The sequence below is a fragment of the Cyprinodon tularosa genome, unplaced genomic scaffold (genome assembly GCF_016077235.1).
Source record: "Cyprinodon tularosa strain WSP-4 unplaced genomic scaffold, ASM1607723v1 ctg852, whole genome shotgun sequence".
NCBI classification, from domain to species: Eukaryota; Metazoa; Chordata; class Actinopteri; order Cyprinodontiformes; family Cyprinodontidae; genus Cyprinodon; species Cyprinodon tularosa.
Window position 1 is genome coordinate 116,864 of NW_024039621.1, and position 15,066 is coordinate 131,929.

General features: G+C 39.5%; 1 protein-coding gene across 1 annotated transcript; it reads left to right on the forward strand.

Annotated features, from left to right (window-relative positions):
• The first annotated feature begins 971 nt into the window (after positions 1 to 971).
• LOC119775152 (heat shock 70 kDa protein 12A-like) lies at positions 972 to 5,800 on the forward strand. The gene is made up of 4 exons (XM_038273053.1): positions 972 to 1,310; positions 1,515 to 1,739; positions 1,829 to 2,000; positions 4,739 to 5,800. The coding sequence occupies exons 1-4, from the start codon at positions 1,029 to 1,031 to the stop codon at positions 5,764 to 5,766; spliced, it is 1,707 nt and encodes a 568-aa protein (XP_038128981.1). The 5' UTR covers positions 972 to 1,028; the 3' UTR covers positions 5,767 to 5,800.
• The last annotated feature ends 9,266 nt before the right edge of the window (positions 5,801 to 15,066 follow it).

Genomic DNA, 15,066 nt, shown 5'->3' on the forward strand with positions numbered 1-15,066 from the left:
CTTTGGTACATTATCCTCCATAATAAGCTGCAAGCTGTAATTTAGCGCTCACACTTTACTGAAAAGCCAGGTTTTACACAACTTCCTTATTTAGTCCTTATTTACTCCCAACTTTTCAAGCTGTTCTGTGCATATTAGTTTGTAACCATTTTTTTCAGATGATATAAATTAAAAACATATAAAACTCAGCCTTTGGTTAATATTTGTAGCTTTTACATTTACAAACACTTGAATAAGTAAAATACCAAACTATCTGACTAACCTATAAAACCTTAAAATAAATATGAAATTTCTATTTTCTTAATACATTGTTTTGTATTTTCAAGATTATAATGATTTTTTGAAAATAAAAAATTATAAACTTTTCATTATAATATTTCTCCAAATTGAATTACATTTATCTGATTATCTTACCTCGAGTCGAGTTCCTCGTCAAAGGACGACATTCTGTATTTAACCAAATACTCTGGATGTATTTCTAGATAAAATGAACATGAAGTTAGACAGCCATCTACCACTGTCAAATACTTAGAAAAAATATTACAAAATAAAGTAGGCTTATCCTGAATCGTATCTAACTGTTCATATAATACTTTCACTTGTTTTCAGCAACTTAATATCCAAGGCTTGTGCTGTTTTCATTAAGGTTCTTGAATTTTGCATACTTGTTTGACCATTAAAGCTCTAGTATTGTTTTGAGAATTTTTACTAAAGAGGTATTTAGTTTATTTGATAAAATTAATTGACAAACTTTGGCTTCCTCTGTGCTTATATCATCTCTATATAGTTCATGTTATCTTCTGAAATAGCTGAGATATTTACCTGTAGTTGCCTTTAATTTGTGGACGTTGTTCTTCCTTGTTCTTCCCTTGTCAGTGTGTTGAGTTAGAGTGATAAACTCTCTATTTCACTGAAGGGGAAGGACCTGAAGGCAGCCCTGCCCACTTGGACGATATATACATATAAACTGAACAATCTAACTCTCAGTACTTTTTTCTTCAGCCCAGCCAGACAGATCTGTGTCCACCATGGAAGACGCTTTCATCATAGCCATAGACTTTGGCACTGCCTACAGTGGATATGCCTTCAGTATAACATCCAGGGATGAAGAAATTGATCCCTATTTAAAATTTTGGGGTCAAGAGGTTGGACTGGAAACCCCAAAGGCTCCTACCTGCATCCTGTTTGATGAACATGAGGAGTTTGTCAGCTTTGGTTATGAAGCTAAAGAAACATATCTTTCAAAAAAGGGTCATGAAGCCAGGGAGCAGTACTTCTTTAACTGCTTTAAGATGGCCCTATATGGAAAAGTAAGTACAATCTGCATTCATTTTAAAGAAAGATAGGACAATTAATATTTTTGTGCCTGTGGTTACACAATTCTAATATTCAAAGCAATATACTATTGTACTTATGTTCGGCTCAGACGTCAGAAAAAAATTAAGACTATCGGAGTTTGGCAAGTGTTCAAGTCAAAAGCAGGTGCACATAATGCAATGATTTATACTCAACAGAAAATCACCAGGAATCTGAAGATTAAAGCAGCTAACGGAAAAGAAATGACGGCAATGAAAGTTTTTACAGAAGCACTGAGATTCCTGAAGGACGACGCTTTACAATATATTGCAACAAACACAGAGGGGAGGAAGTTCACAGCCTCTGATTTCACCTGGGTGCTGACTGTTCCTGCCATCTGGGATCATTCTGCAAAACAATTTATGAGAGAAGCTGCAACTCAGGTAACTAACAACCTAAACTCAAACCACCAAAAAACAGTTTTTAATGTATCTAAATAGATGATAAACATTAGTTGTCTAATTTCTCTTAGGCAGGTATTGTGCCCAAAGAAAACTCTGACCTACTAGTCATTGCCCTGGAACCAGAAGCAGCTTCAGTCTTCTGTAAAAGGCTTCCATCTGAGGGTTTCATAGCTGAAAACAGAGGAGAAGACAAACTAGACCAGTCTCCAGGAACTCAGTACATTATTGTTGACTGTGGAGGTAAAATATTTCATTTACTATTTCCATTACATACAGTAATAGAAAATAATATCTTCTCAGCAAAATTCTATTACAGACAAAATATTATTAAAATATATGATAATTAGGATTTTTCAAGCTGTTAATTTTTTTAAGTATTTATTTTTTATGTTTAGGTGTAGTACCTCTGTTCTTTAAAAAAAAAGCTTAAGAAAAATGAATTAATTAATACATACAACATATTTAGAGTTAACCCTGTACTAGGAGATAAACATTTAAACCCTGTATAAAGTAACAACAAAAATCATTGAGCTATGAAACTTCCCACTTCAGTTTTTTAAACCCTGAACAGAGAGTAGGACCAACCATTTGAACTTCCAGCTAAAGCACAGACTCTGGGCTAATAACCTCATTACCTGAATAGATTGAAAACTGGAAACTAGAACCTTGGAAACTAGACAATTTTTTTACCATCTTGACCTGAATAATGGATCCCTGCTTTTACCACATCACCATGTCTCTTGCTGCACTATGTCAGCAACATGGCAATGTAGTGTAGGACCTCAATTCTTTTTTTCCCTTTTTTTTTTTGCGGTTGACGTGGCCAAGACCTAGAACAGGAGCTAGGGCGGTTTTGCAACCAAGTGTGAAGTGGCCTGGATGAGAATCCGCTTCTCCAAATGTGAGGACATGGTTCTCGCCTGGTAAATGGTGGCTTGCCCCCTTCAGGTTGGAGAAGAGGTTCTGCCTCAAGTGGAGGAATTAAAGTATTTTAAAAAACTTTTTTTTCAAAACAGCGACGGAACGTGGAGCTGTGGATCTGCAGATCTGCAGATGCTGCAGGGGTGAGTGGAGCATCCCCCATAACTGGCACTCTGGTGAATAAGAGGAATATGCTGATGACGGTTCTCAGTCATCCAGGTCATAGTTATTCCATAAAAATTCAAAAAAATATCCACTGGACTTGGTTTCCAAGATTTGAAGACGTTTCGCCACCTCTCCAGGAAGCTTTCTCAATTCAAATGTCTGGATCTGCAGTGAGTTTGAGTCTTGTATGGACAAAGCCTTATATTGCTTGGAAACATGCAAATGGTAACCAATGAGTGGGTCGTTTGGTTCCATCGTTAGCCTGTAATATCTGAAATCTGTCTATGATTCTGAGGATCGGTCGTTAAAGGGGGGGATTGCCGTTAAGGGGGGGATTATCTCCTGTAATACCTGAAACCTGTCTATGATTGTTAAGAGTCGGCCATTAAGAGGTATTGTTCACCGGCTGGAGTGGGTAGGTCCCTCGTTCCTCTGTGATGGGGTGGGGGGTTTGGTGATATCTGGAAGGGATCATGTCTATGATTGAATTGTATGTTTTTGGATAAGAGGAATGATAATTAGAGAGCAGGGATAGAACAGCAGGTGAATGAAGTTAGTAATTAGATCAGCTGCCGGGCTGCAGTCATGACACATGTATGTCACAAGTACTCCATGTGAACCTGCTCTCATCTGTGAAGAGCAAATAGGGTACCAATGATAAATCTGCCATTACTGTTGTTTTCTGGCAAGTTCCAAACTTGCAGGAGTTTACTTACAGCTAAACACTTTAAGACGCCAGTCCCTCATACCAACCTCATGCGCGATTTTTCTTACAGTATAAGCATTTGCATTAGTGGCCTTCTGGAGGTAATTTTGAGGGTGTTGGCAGTGCTCCTCCTATTCCTTCAAGATATAGTTCTGCTGGTGGGTTGTTGCTCTCCTACAGTCTCCATGTCAACTTTTTATCGTAATGGTGTGTTTCTTGAGAATCCTGGGTAATTTTGAAGTGTTTGAAGCAGTAGGGGGCCTCTCATAGCTCAAGTGATTTGATGAAGATCTGAGTATAAATAGGAAAGTTGGACAGTGCAGGCTCTTAGCAGTAGGGGCATACACCATCTTGTGCTTTGTAGGAATTCTGACGTTTAAAAAAACAATTCACATCCTCCTCAGAAATCAGGCAGCGCAGATGAGAAGAGAAGGGTAGGAATTGCACAGCTTTTGGTGGGGGTGTGTGTAGACCATTTATGTGGGTGTGGAGTGTGGGTGAATGAAAATGTTTTTCAAGGTAAGGAGTAGATGTCATCTGTAATTCTGTATTCAAAGCCTTTGTTTATCAATAAGCAAACTCACCCTCTTTCTCCCTGTACAGAATTTTGGTTAAGGATAGTGAATCTGAAGGGAATAGTTCAAAATATCCATTTTCCACTATGCTTTATCCCTGCTGGGGTCGCGAGGAGTGCTGGTGCCTATCGGCGCCTATCTACGGGCAAGATGTTGGATACACCCTGGACAGGTCGCCAGTCTAGTTCAAAATATTAAGAACACATTTTGGAAATACAGACTGGGCAAGCTTGGGTACAAGGAGAAAGAGGCAAGCAGGAAGAGAAAATATTTGTTGAGTCAATGACTCAGTACAATCAACTGGCCTTCTTTACAGATGCTTTTAACCAATCTGACTGTATTGACTCTGTAAGGTGCCTTGAGATGATGTCTTCTTAACTGGCACTACAGTAGACAAACTGAATTTAAATGAATTTGTTAGAGTTAGTTTATTTGGAAAGAAAGCAGAAGTTGTGATTGCAAAGTAAAAAAAAAAGTTTGCCTTTGAATTTTGCTAATAAACTACAGATTAACAAGTAGTGTTTGGTTTGTTTCCTTTAGAAAGAGCATTGCTTTGACATTTTTTATTCAACAGAACTGTCGGTCAAGGTGTCATTTTTGTTTTATTTCAGGAGGAACTATTGACATCACTGTACACGAGGTCTTGGAGAGAGGAGCATTGAAAGAGCTGCACAAGGCATCTGGAAATGATTACGGAGGACAAAACGTGGATAGAAAATTTAAGGAGTTCCTGATAGAAATATTCTGTGACGGAGTTTGGGATGAATATGAACTAAACTACCCCAGTGAGGTTCAGAAAATGATGAATGATTTCAACATTTTCAAAAAAAAGGATAAAGACTTTGAAATCACCTGTTCATTGAACCTGGGAAGAGCAGCTCAGAAAAAACAAGACATTGAACTTTTCCTTGAAAAAGTTCAAGGAGTATCCTGGAATGAAGGTTCCATCAGAGTCTGTAAACAGAAACTGAGGTCTTTCTTTGAAGAGAGTCTGTGTGGGATCACTGATAATCTCAGGCAGTTATTAAGTAAAGATTTTAAGATTGAGTACATCCTGTTAGTCGGGGGATTTGCTGAGAGTGAGATTCTACGTAGACATATAACTGATGAGTTTATTGATAACTGCAAAGTTCTGTGTCCATTTAGGCCACAAGAAGCAATCCTGAAAGGAGCTGTTGAGTTCGGAAGAAACCCATCAGTTGTAGCATCAAGAAAAAGTGCTTTCACTTATGGAGTTGGTACTAATGAAATGTTTAATGAATCAATACACAGGGCAGATAAAAAAATCACAAACAATGATGGCACATATTGTACTGATATCTTTATGGACCTAGTGAAAGCTGATGAGGATGTTGGATGGAATGAAACTAGGAAACACATCTTATATCCTATAGAATCAGATCAGACACAGATGAACTTTACATTTTATCAAACCAAGAGACAAAATGTAAAGTATGTGGATGAAAGAGGGGTTGAAAAAATTGGCTCATTTGCTGTGCCATCTCCTGATATCACACGTGGACTGAGTCGTGAGGTCAAACTGGAGATCAAGTTTGGTTACACAGAAATGACAGCCACAGGCACAGACCAAGAGACGGGCATAAAACAGACAATTGAGCTGGATTTCATGAGGATATAACAGAATCAAAACCTAGAGTTTATTCAACATCACTTTCTAAAAAACACAGCAGTTGTATTATAACTTATCGTGCTGCATTCTGGTGTGCAATTTAATAATCTACTGTACAACAGAGAGATATGGAAACACGCTAAATAAGTAGGTACAGAATAAAATTCAAAGGTAATCTATGAAATTAAAGGAAAATGTTGTTAAAATGTTGTTAAATTTCAACATTAAAACTATCATCTAATTTTTTTAATAGGCTCCCAGCAATTTGTGCAATGTTTTAATGTTGCTCAAAACCTTTGCCATTTTGGAAGCCTGGATACCAGCTGCCCCGTGCTTCCCCCCACTTGCCTTACCATCCCCCAGCCCCTCTCCTCCGGCTGAAGACTCGGGTCTCATGGCTCTTTGCTGAGGTTCGGTCCAGTCAGCGGCCCAGCAGTCGACACTTCATACCCGCACCCCCAATCCAAATAAGGCAACATCAAAGAATTGACATCAACTCTGGGCTTCGTTTAGATTCGCCTGTTTTATGGTGGAAGTTCAGAATTGTGAGATTTGCAGAGAAAGGAGGTGTCGATGGGGATTGAACTTCTCTGTATGTCTCTTTTACCCACTGAACTATTGCCATTCATCTATGACAATGGAAATTCGGTTTTCTATGACCCCTTTAATTTTCTCTATGATTGTTTTTCTCTTTTATCTTATGTTGTATCAGTTACGTAGTTGCAAACATCAAGAGCTTTACTTGACTCATCTGTTATGTACTGGTGAATATGTGTTATGTTTTAAACTGATAATTTCTGCTTTTGCTAAGATACATATTACTGACATATGTTTTGGGAATTTGACATTTTTAACTTTAACTTTTTTAACTGGAACATCCCAGAAAGTTACAATTACAAGTCCGAAAATCAGTGGAACAGGATACCTGACTTCTGCATTCAAAATAAATTCTTCTCTGTTTAACAGAAGTTCAATTGTTCTTTAAATAATTTTTAGCTGTTCTCTGTGCAGCATTCAGTTGTTCAGGTTGTACTTGTGTTTAGAGGACAACATGCTTCGTCATTGTTACTATATATTTTTAACAGTGGCCATAGTGGTGACGGAAAATATGAGTGTCTAAAAGCTGAATTTTTTTTGCATTTTTATTATGTTATTGTCAATAGTTCTGTTTCATATTATCATGTGCTTAATGGAATACAAAGTAAAACTTTGAAGTTTTCTTGCCAAACCTTACTCTAAACCAGAGGTGTCAAACTACAGTCCTTGAAGGTACCATACCATACCAACTTCATTTATGAAGCACTTAATATACCGACATTATATACCGGCACTTTGTCCTTGGCACCTTTAGAAGCAAATGGTCAGCTGATCTGAGGGAACCAGAGGTTTTGTAAGAATGTAACAGCTCAGACAGATGGGGAGGGGCAAGGTCATTAAGAGCTTTAAAAACAAATAAAAAGATTATAAAATGAATTCTAAAATGCACAGGCAACCAGTGTAAGGAAGCTAAAATAGGGGAAATGTGGTCAAATTTTCGTGTACATGTTAAAAGACGTGAAGCAGCATTTTGTACCCTCTAAAGGTGGGAAATAAATAAAAAATGTCTCCTATATAAAGTGCATTATAGTTATCCAGCTGTATGGTCACAAATGCATGGATCACTGTTTCAAGATGCTCTCTGGAAAGTAAGGTTTTTCTATGGCCAGCTGCCTTAAATGGAAAAAGATGGATTTTACTACGACTCTAATGTGTGCTTCCAGCTAAAATCCAGCATCCATCTTGACCCTTAAATTTGTAACAACCAGCTTCACATAATAGGCCTAAGAGCCAAGATTGGTCAGGGAATCTACAGTGGATCTGCCAAAAATCACTACCTCTGTCTTATCTTCATTAAGTTTCAAGAAATTTAGAAATCTTCCAGACATAAAAACAGAGACCAAAGAGAGGTGGATTCTGCTTTCTTTAGTGGTAAATATGTCTGTGTGTCATCTGCATAACAATCCCAAATTTTCTAAAAATATTGCCAAGCGGAGGGAGGTACAACAAGAAAAGAAGCGGGCCTCTGATATATTATGTTCATTAAGATAAACCATAAGCTGATTATTGACTGCCTTCACAAGAATAACAAAAAAAAGAAAAAAGGGTTTATGCCATTAGCTGGCGTCTGGGACTTGTTGCTAGAATTCACCCTGCGTCCACAGGATCCAATCCACGGATTGGGCAGGAAAAGCGGGGCACCAGCTTGCATATCCTGAATGAGGCAGAGAAACTTTGCCGTGGAGCAGCCTATAATAGTACTAGCTGACCACTCCGCTTTCCAGAGCGGTAGGCTCGCTTCCATCGGAAAGGTAGAGTCCAGAAAAGACACAGGTGAGCTGGAATGCCCAGTAGCAGGGTCGAGGTTTTGTCTATAGTATAAGTCCTCGATGACCAGTGTTGGGCACGTTACTTTGAAAAAGTAATTAGTTATAGTTACTAGTTACTTCTCCCAAAAAGTAACTGAGTTAGTAACGCCGTTACTTTCAACGCCGTTAGTCCCATCACTGTCGATGACATAATTCCAGTCAAGGCTTGATTGGTCAGCAAAGTTTGGCAATCCTACACAATCAGAGAGGTTACCCTTTTAATAAAATTAAAAGCAAAAAGTAGACAAAGACAAAACAGGAGGAGCTTCAGACAGCAAGCCTCAAATAAAGGTTCCATCTTGAAAACCAAGGACAGGTCAACATTTAGATGTGTTTCTCCTATATGCTCAAACACAGCTCCATAAATTTCCTTTATCAGGATGTCACTATTCTCTGCAGAGGTCTGGTACTGGTGTGTTGAAGAACGAACTGAGGTTTGCGCAACCCTTCTCTAGGGTGTTGGAAGAGAGTCTAAGTTACTGTAGAACATTGCATTCAGGAACTGTTTTATTCTCTGTGGACTTCACCTGTTAAGGTGTCGCCATGGCTAGTTTGCTACTAAACAGTCAAGCCAGAAAAGCCACAGGTTATTGCAGGAGAGAGAGGAACATATGTGTGTACCAGGCCAAACAAAGAAGCAATTTACAGATGTCAATGTTGAGGGTTTTTATCAGATAATAACACAGTTGCAGAATGAACATACAGGAAAGGTGGGTTACTCACCCCGTTTTAAAATTATAGTTCAAAACTTGTCAGAATAGAAGAAAGGAAATGAAAATAAAATATGTTGGGGTGCCTGTTTTCACCAATGTGAAGTGGACTAAATACAGGTAAAACTACAAAGTTAGTCTACATATCACAAGGAAATGATCTGGAGGTAAAGCTAACTAATTAGTGAACCAATAGCTCCAACTCTGTTTCGCATGTCTTCAGACAAAGATGCTGTATGCACAAGCAGAAGGCACAACATATCTGTACAGCACTTCTTGTTTGAACGATTTTATCAAGGAATTTATAGCACTGATTTCCTTTATATTAGATGACCTGAAATGTTCAGGTGTTGAACTTCAGTTTGGTAAGAATGCTGGTTTGTGTGTTAAAAAAAAATACTGTCGTTCATAGAGGGTGGGCATGGAGTCATCAAAGTTGAGATCTAACAAAGGCAATCTTTTCTAGACTCAACTTTTCGGGGCCAACTGTGCTGTGATTCTTTGTGCTTCTGGGAGGGGTCTGCTTTAGGGCATTGCGCTTGGGATCCAAAGGTTCTGAGTTGAAGCCCCACTCCCATAGACTGCCACTCTGGATCTCTGAGCAGGACACCTAACCACACTGCTCCCTGGGTGCTGCACAGTTGCAGCCCACTGCATCCCCAAGGGGATGGTTTAAATGCACAGGTAAATTTCTCCAGTGTGAGATCAGTAAAGTTTAATCATTAATCTGTTTGTGTGTATGTAAACACACACACACACACATGGTGTGTGTCATCCTCAAGCTCGGGTCCTCTACCAGAGGCCTGGGAGTTTGAGGGTTCTGTGCAGTATCTTAGCTGTTCCTAGGATTGCGCTCTTCTGGACAGAGACCTCCGATGTTTTACCTGGAATCTACTGTAGCCACTCTCCCAGTTTGGGGGTCACAGCCCCCAGTGCTCCAATTACCACTGGCACCACTGCTGCTTTTACTTTCCACATCTTTTCTAGCTCCTATTTCTAAACCAATAACATAAATTAGATATTATCAAATGTAATAATAACCTCACTCATGGTGTTGCAGCACTAGCTAGACACATCACTGATAGTAAACCAATAGGATCTAATTGTCAAAATCTTCAGGTGAACTCAAAATCATAAGTATTTAATTATATTTATTTATATTTCTATTTACTTAGATTATATATTTATATATATCAGAAAGTCTGAGTTAAATATACTAAAAACAAACAAGATTATTTATGCTGAATACATATTTGAGTGTGCAGAAGTTTGTTAAAGTTTTGAATTTTAACTACTAAGAACATTGTCATATTCTTGTGCTCAGGACCAAAGTATAGACAGACGTTAGGTAGGAGCATGGTGACTTTGATCATTTAATTGAATAATGGTGGCAGAAACATAATTGTACAGTGGTGGAATTTAGAAAACTTACAGTAGGACCCAATAATACCAACAACAAAGGTTTAGTGGAGGTTTTTGGTGAATTTTTGAAAAGACCCACCTCTCCACTTTTAAAACAAATGCACATGCACAACTGTGTAACAGAACGTCCACCCTAACCACTAAATCCATCAATCACTTTTTAGAGCGGGGATTATATAGGCAAATTTATAGTAAACTCAGTTAACTGACCATTTGGACAGATGATCTCTGCTTTTTGCTACCCGTTGGTCACATAACTCCTCATGCACCACTTTAAATATTAATCACTGATGTCGAGTAGCGACAGAGGGCCGCTGTGACAGCAAATCTCATAATGCTCTCTCTGCCTAAAGCATTCTGGGATATATATGCCTCATCTGATGCCTCTCTTTTCTTCTCATACACTTCGTAGACAATATTTCTCTTACGATCCTTGGCCATTTCCAAAGAACCATGGTAAGGAAATTGAGCTTCAATAACTGTCTAAAACCGTAGCTCACCACGTTTATACACCTGAAAGTGTGCATGCACATAAAAAGATAACTAATGGGGACGGCCTTACATAAACATATCACTAGAATGATTGACAATTAGAAGGACCACTTATTTAGATGATCCACCCCAAAATAAAATATTGTTATCTATACCTTTAAGTCATTGGGAATACAGGTGCAAACAATGAGCAAACAAGTTAACACAAATTCATGGAATCTTCAAATTAGCACCCTGCATACATTGGAATGCATAGTTTTTTGGCCTTAGTGGATTTCTGGATGCTTGGAGAATTGGTGGAGTTTTAGATGCTTGGAGCCTTGGAGGATTTGATGCTTGGAGTCTTGGATGCTAGGAGCATTGGTGGGGTATTGGATGCTTGGAGCATTGGTGGTGCATTTGATGCTTGAAGTCTTGGATGCTTGGAGCATTGGTGGAGCATTTGATGCTTGAAGTCTTGGATACTTGGAGCATTGGTGGAGCATTGGATGCTTGGAGTCAAGGCTGCTTGGAGCATTGGTGGAACATTGGATGCTTGGAGTCTTGGATGCTTGGAGCATTGGTGGAGCATTTGATGCTTGAAGTCTTGGATACTTGGAGCATTGGTGGAGCATTGGATGCTTGAAGTCAAGGCTGCTTGGAGCATTGGTGGAACATTGGATGCTTGGAGTCTTGGATGCTTGGACCATTGGTGGAGCATTGGATGCTTGGAGCATTGGTGGGACATTGGATGCTTGGAGCATTGGTGGGGCATTGGATGCTTGGAGCATTGGTGGAGCATTGGATGCTTGAAAAATTATTGGAGCTCTGGATGCTTGGAACATTGGTGGAGCATTGGATGCTTGGAGCATTGGTGGGGCATTGGATGCTTGGGGCATTGGTGGGGCATTGGATGCTTGGAGCATTGGTGGAGCTCTGGATGCTTGGAACATTGTTGGAGCATTGGATGCTAGCAGTATTGGTGCAGCATTTGATTCTTGGAGTCTTGGCTTCTTGGAGCATTGGTGGAACATTGGATGCTTAGAGTCTTGGATGCTTGGAGCATTGGTGGAGCATCAGATGCTTGAAAAATTATTGGAGCTCTGGATGCTTGGAACATTGGTGGAGCATTGGATGCTTGGAGCATTGTTGGAGCATTGGATGCTTGGAGCATTGGTGGAGTTCTGGATGCTAGGAGCATTGTTGGGGAATTGGATGCTTGGAGCATTGGTGGAGCTCTGGATGCTTGGAACATTGTTGGAGCATTGGATGCTTGGAGCATTGGTGGAGTTCTGGATGCTAGGGGCATTGGTGGGGCATTGGATGCTTGAAGCATTGGTGGAGCATTGGATGCTTGGAACATTGATGGAGTTCTGGGTGCTTGGAGCATTGGTGGAGCATTGGATGCTTCGAACATCGGTGGAGTATTGGATGCTTTGATCATTGGTGGAGTTCTGGATACTTGGAGCATTGGAGCAAGATCTGTGGATCTTCTCATCTTAACCCTCCTGTTATGTTACGGGTCAAATTGACCCGTTTTAAAGTTTGAAGATCTAGGAAAAATTAAAGTATTTTAAAGTATAAAAGTTAAAGTATTTTTTCAGAATGAAACTTCTTCTGCTTGCCTTCAATAGTGTAATCAACATATAATATGAAAATGGTTCATCTCACATATTTGCAACCACCCCCTACATGTTTATATCACATAGATATTGTTCGGGTCAATTTGACCCAGCAGTCAAACTGGAGGTAAAAGTGTGTCAGAAATGTCAGACTATTTCTTTCTTTGCAACTATGAGACATATTTCACCCCAATCTCACACACACACCCCCACCCCCCACACACACAGGCACACACAAAAATTTGACAATCGAGAGACAAGGGCTGGTAGACGGGAGAGAGACAAGCTGGCAGCTGTTAGGACAGTGTGGGACAACTGGGTAGAGCAACTTCCACTACTCTACAACCCAGGCCCTAATGTCACAGTGGATGAAAGGCTGGTGGCATTCAGAGCTCGCTGCCCATTTAGGCAATACATGCCTTCCAAACCAGCTAAATATGGGATAAAAATCTGTGCAGCATGTGATGCAAACACCAGCTATGCACTGAACATGCAGGTTTACACTGGAAAGCCGGTGGAGGAGCCCCAGAGAAGAATCAGAGCAGAAGGGTCGTGCTTGACATGGCACAGGGTCTCAGGGAACAGAACATAACCTGTGACAATTTTACAGTACAACTTGGGTCAGGAGCTTCTAAAGAGAAAGCTCACAATGGCCGGAACTGTCCAAAAGAACAGGGCTGAACTCCCTGCTGAGCTGCTGGTAATCAAGGACAGGGCCCCTTAATCTTCCATGTTTGCCTAGACAGACACCACAGCCCTAGTGTCTTACTGCCCCAAAAAAGGCAAAAAATTTTGTGCTCATGAGCACTCTGCACAAAACTGCTGAAATCAGCACAAGAGCGGACCAGAAGCCAAGCATGATCCTTGATTACAATGCCACCAAAGGGGGGGTAGACAACTTTGACAAAGTGACAGGGTCCTACAGCACCAAACGGATGACTGCGCGCTGGCCATTGGTCATCTTTTATAACATGATCAATGTATCAGCCTACAATGCATTTATCATCTGGATGGAGATATTTCCTGACTGGAATGTGTCAAAGCTGTAAAAGAGGCACATCTTTCTCGAGGAGCTGGGGAAGGCGCTTGTGACACCGCACATCCAACGGAGGCAGCACCTGCCAAGGACCCTTGCCGCTGCAGCCAGGGTGAGGGAGATCCACGAGAGGACTGCATCAAGTACACCAATGCGTGAGGTAAGTAAGTAAGTAAGTGGGTGTGTGTGTGTGTGGCTGTGAGTGTGTGTGTATAAGTGTAAGAGAGTGTGTGCCTTGGGATCAGCAAAAAGACACCATACTAAAGTAATCATGGTCCTCTTGTTTATAGGTTGCTGCTGAGGGGAAAAGAAAGAGGAAGAGGTGCCAGTTCTGCAGGCCATCTGACGATGTCAAGACAAGCATGACCTGCGCTAAATGTGCAAAATTCATTTGCACAAAGCACAGTATGATGACATGTCACTCGTGTGCTGTGTAGATATACAGACAGACAAACAGACACACACGCACATACACCTTGTTCATATTGCAATTGCTTGTTTGTTGTATTGTTGTGTTGCGACTTTGTTCATTTCTGGTTCACAAACAGTGCATGTATGTAAAACAAAAATTTAAATGTTAAGTTTGAATGTTGTGTAAAACTATTTTGTTTTACATGTTGGTCTTTCAAAAGTAATAAAGTGGTGAAACATTAAAAAAAGTTTGAACATGCAGGGGTTTTTTTTTTTGAAAAACGAGTGAATTATTATAATTGAATCATTTCCTGTTAGAGGTAAGGAACACCATTGCACTAAATATACATAGAATAGTTAGTAATGGAGTTAGCAATGAAATATTAACAATGCTTGTTGGGAGTTTTTTGGTTTCAGACATCTTTTGGATGATTAAACATGCACCGGGTCAAACTGACCCGGGAACAGCATTGCTGTTCCTAAGAAATGAACATAACAGAAGGGTTAAATATGTGGAGTGGTCTGTCTGAAGGCCTAGGGTACATTATGGACCATGCATACAAACTGAAGACATACTGTGCAAAAATGCAATAAATATACATTTTCTACATTGAAATTAAAGTAAGATGTATTATATTCTTGTCTCTAATTTCATTCTTGAAATTAACCAAGGAATGCTGCTTTAGAAAACCACAAGTTGGGACACTTAAGCTTTATTACACTGGAGAAAAATGTGTAAATAATCTGAACACCTTAAACATTCAGTCAGATTCTAATGACCCAATAAAATTGGGCAGAATGATTATAACATTTCAATACGAGTTGTCAAAACTAACTTTCTAAAATGTGAGTGTATACAAACTATAAATAGTGACATTTCATGCTAAAGTTACATTTTGTGATAGCTGATATCAAAATGTGATTGTTCAACAATGAAAAGGAAAGAGTTTAAACCTCAAAGGAAATAAAAAATATATCCTAGCTGCCTTTCCTTTCTTTCTCTTTTAAAAGAAAAATGCCAGGTATAATGAACTAGTTAATTTTTTCCACTTTGATCACAAAATCACATTACAACTATCAATGTCAGTAATCTTTTACATTTTGGGGGAATCCTACTGTAGGTGTCAGCAAAAAGATAATTTCTATGTGTTCAGTTGTTCAAGTAAAAACATCAAAGCAGCTTTTAGGAGCTGTCCCTGTGTGATCAGTTGATAAGGCCTATAACTGTGTTT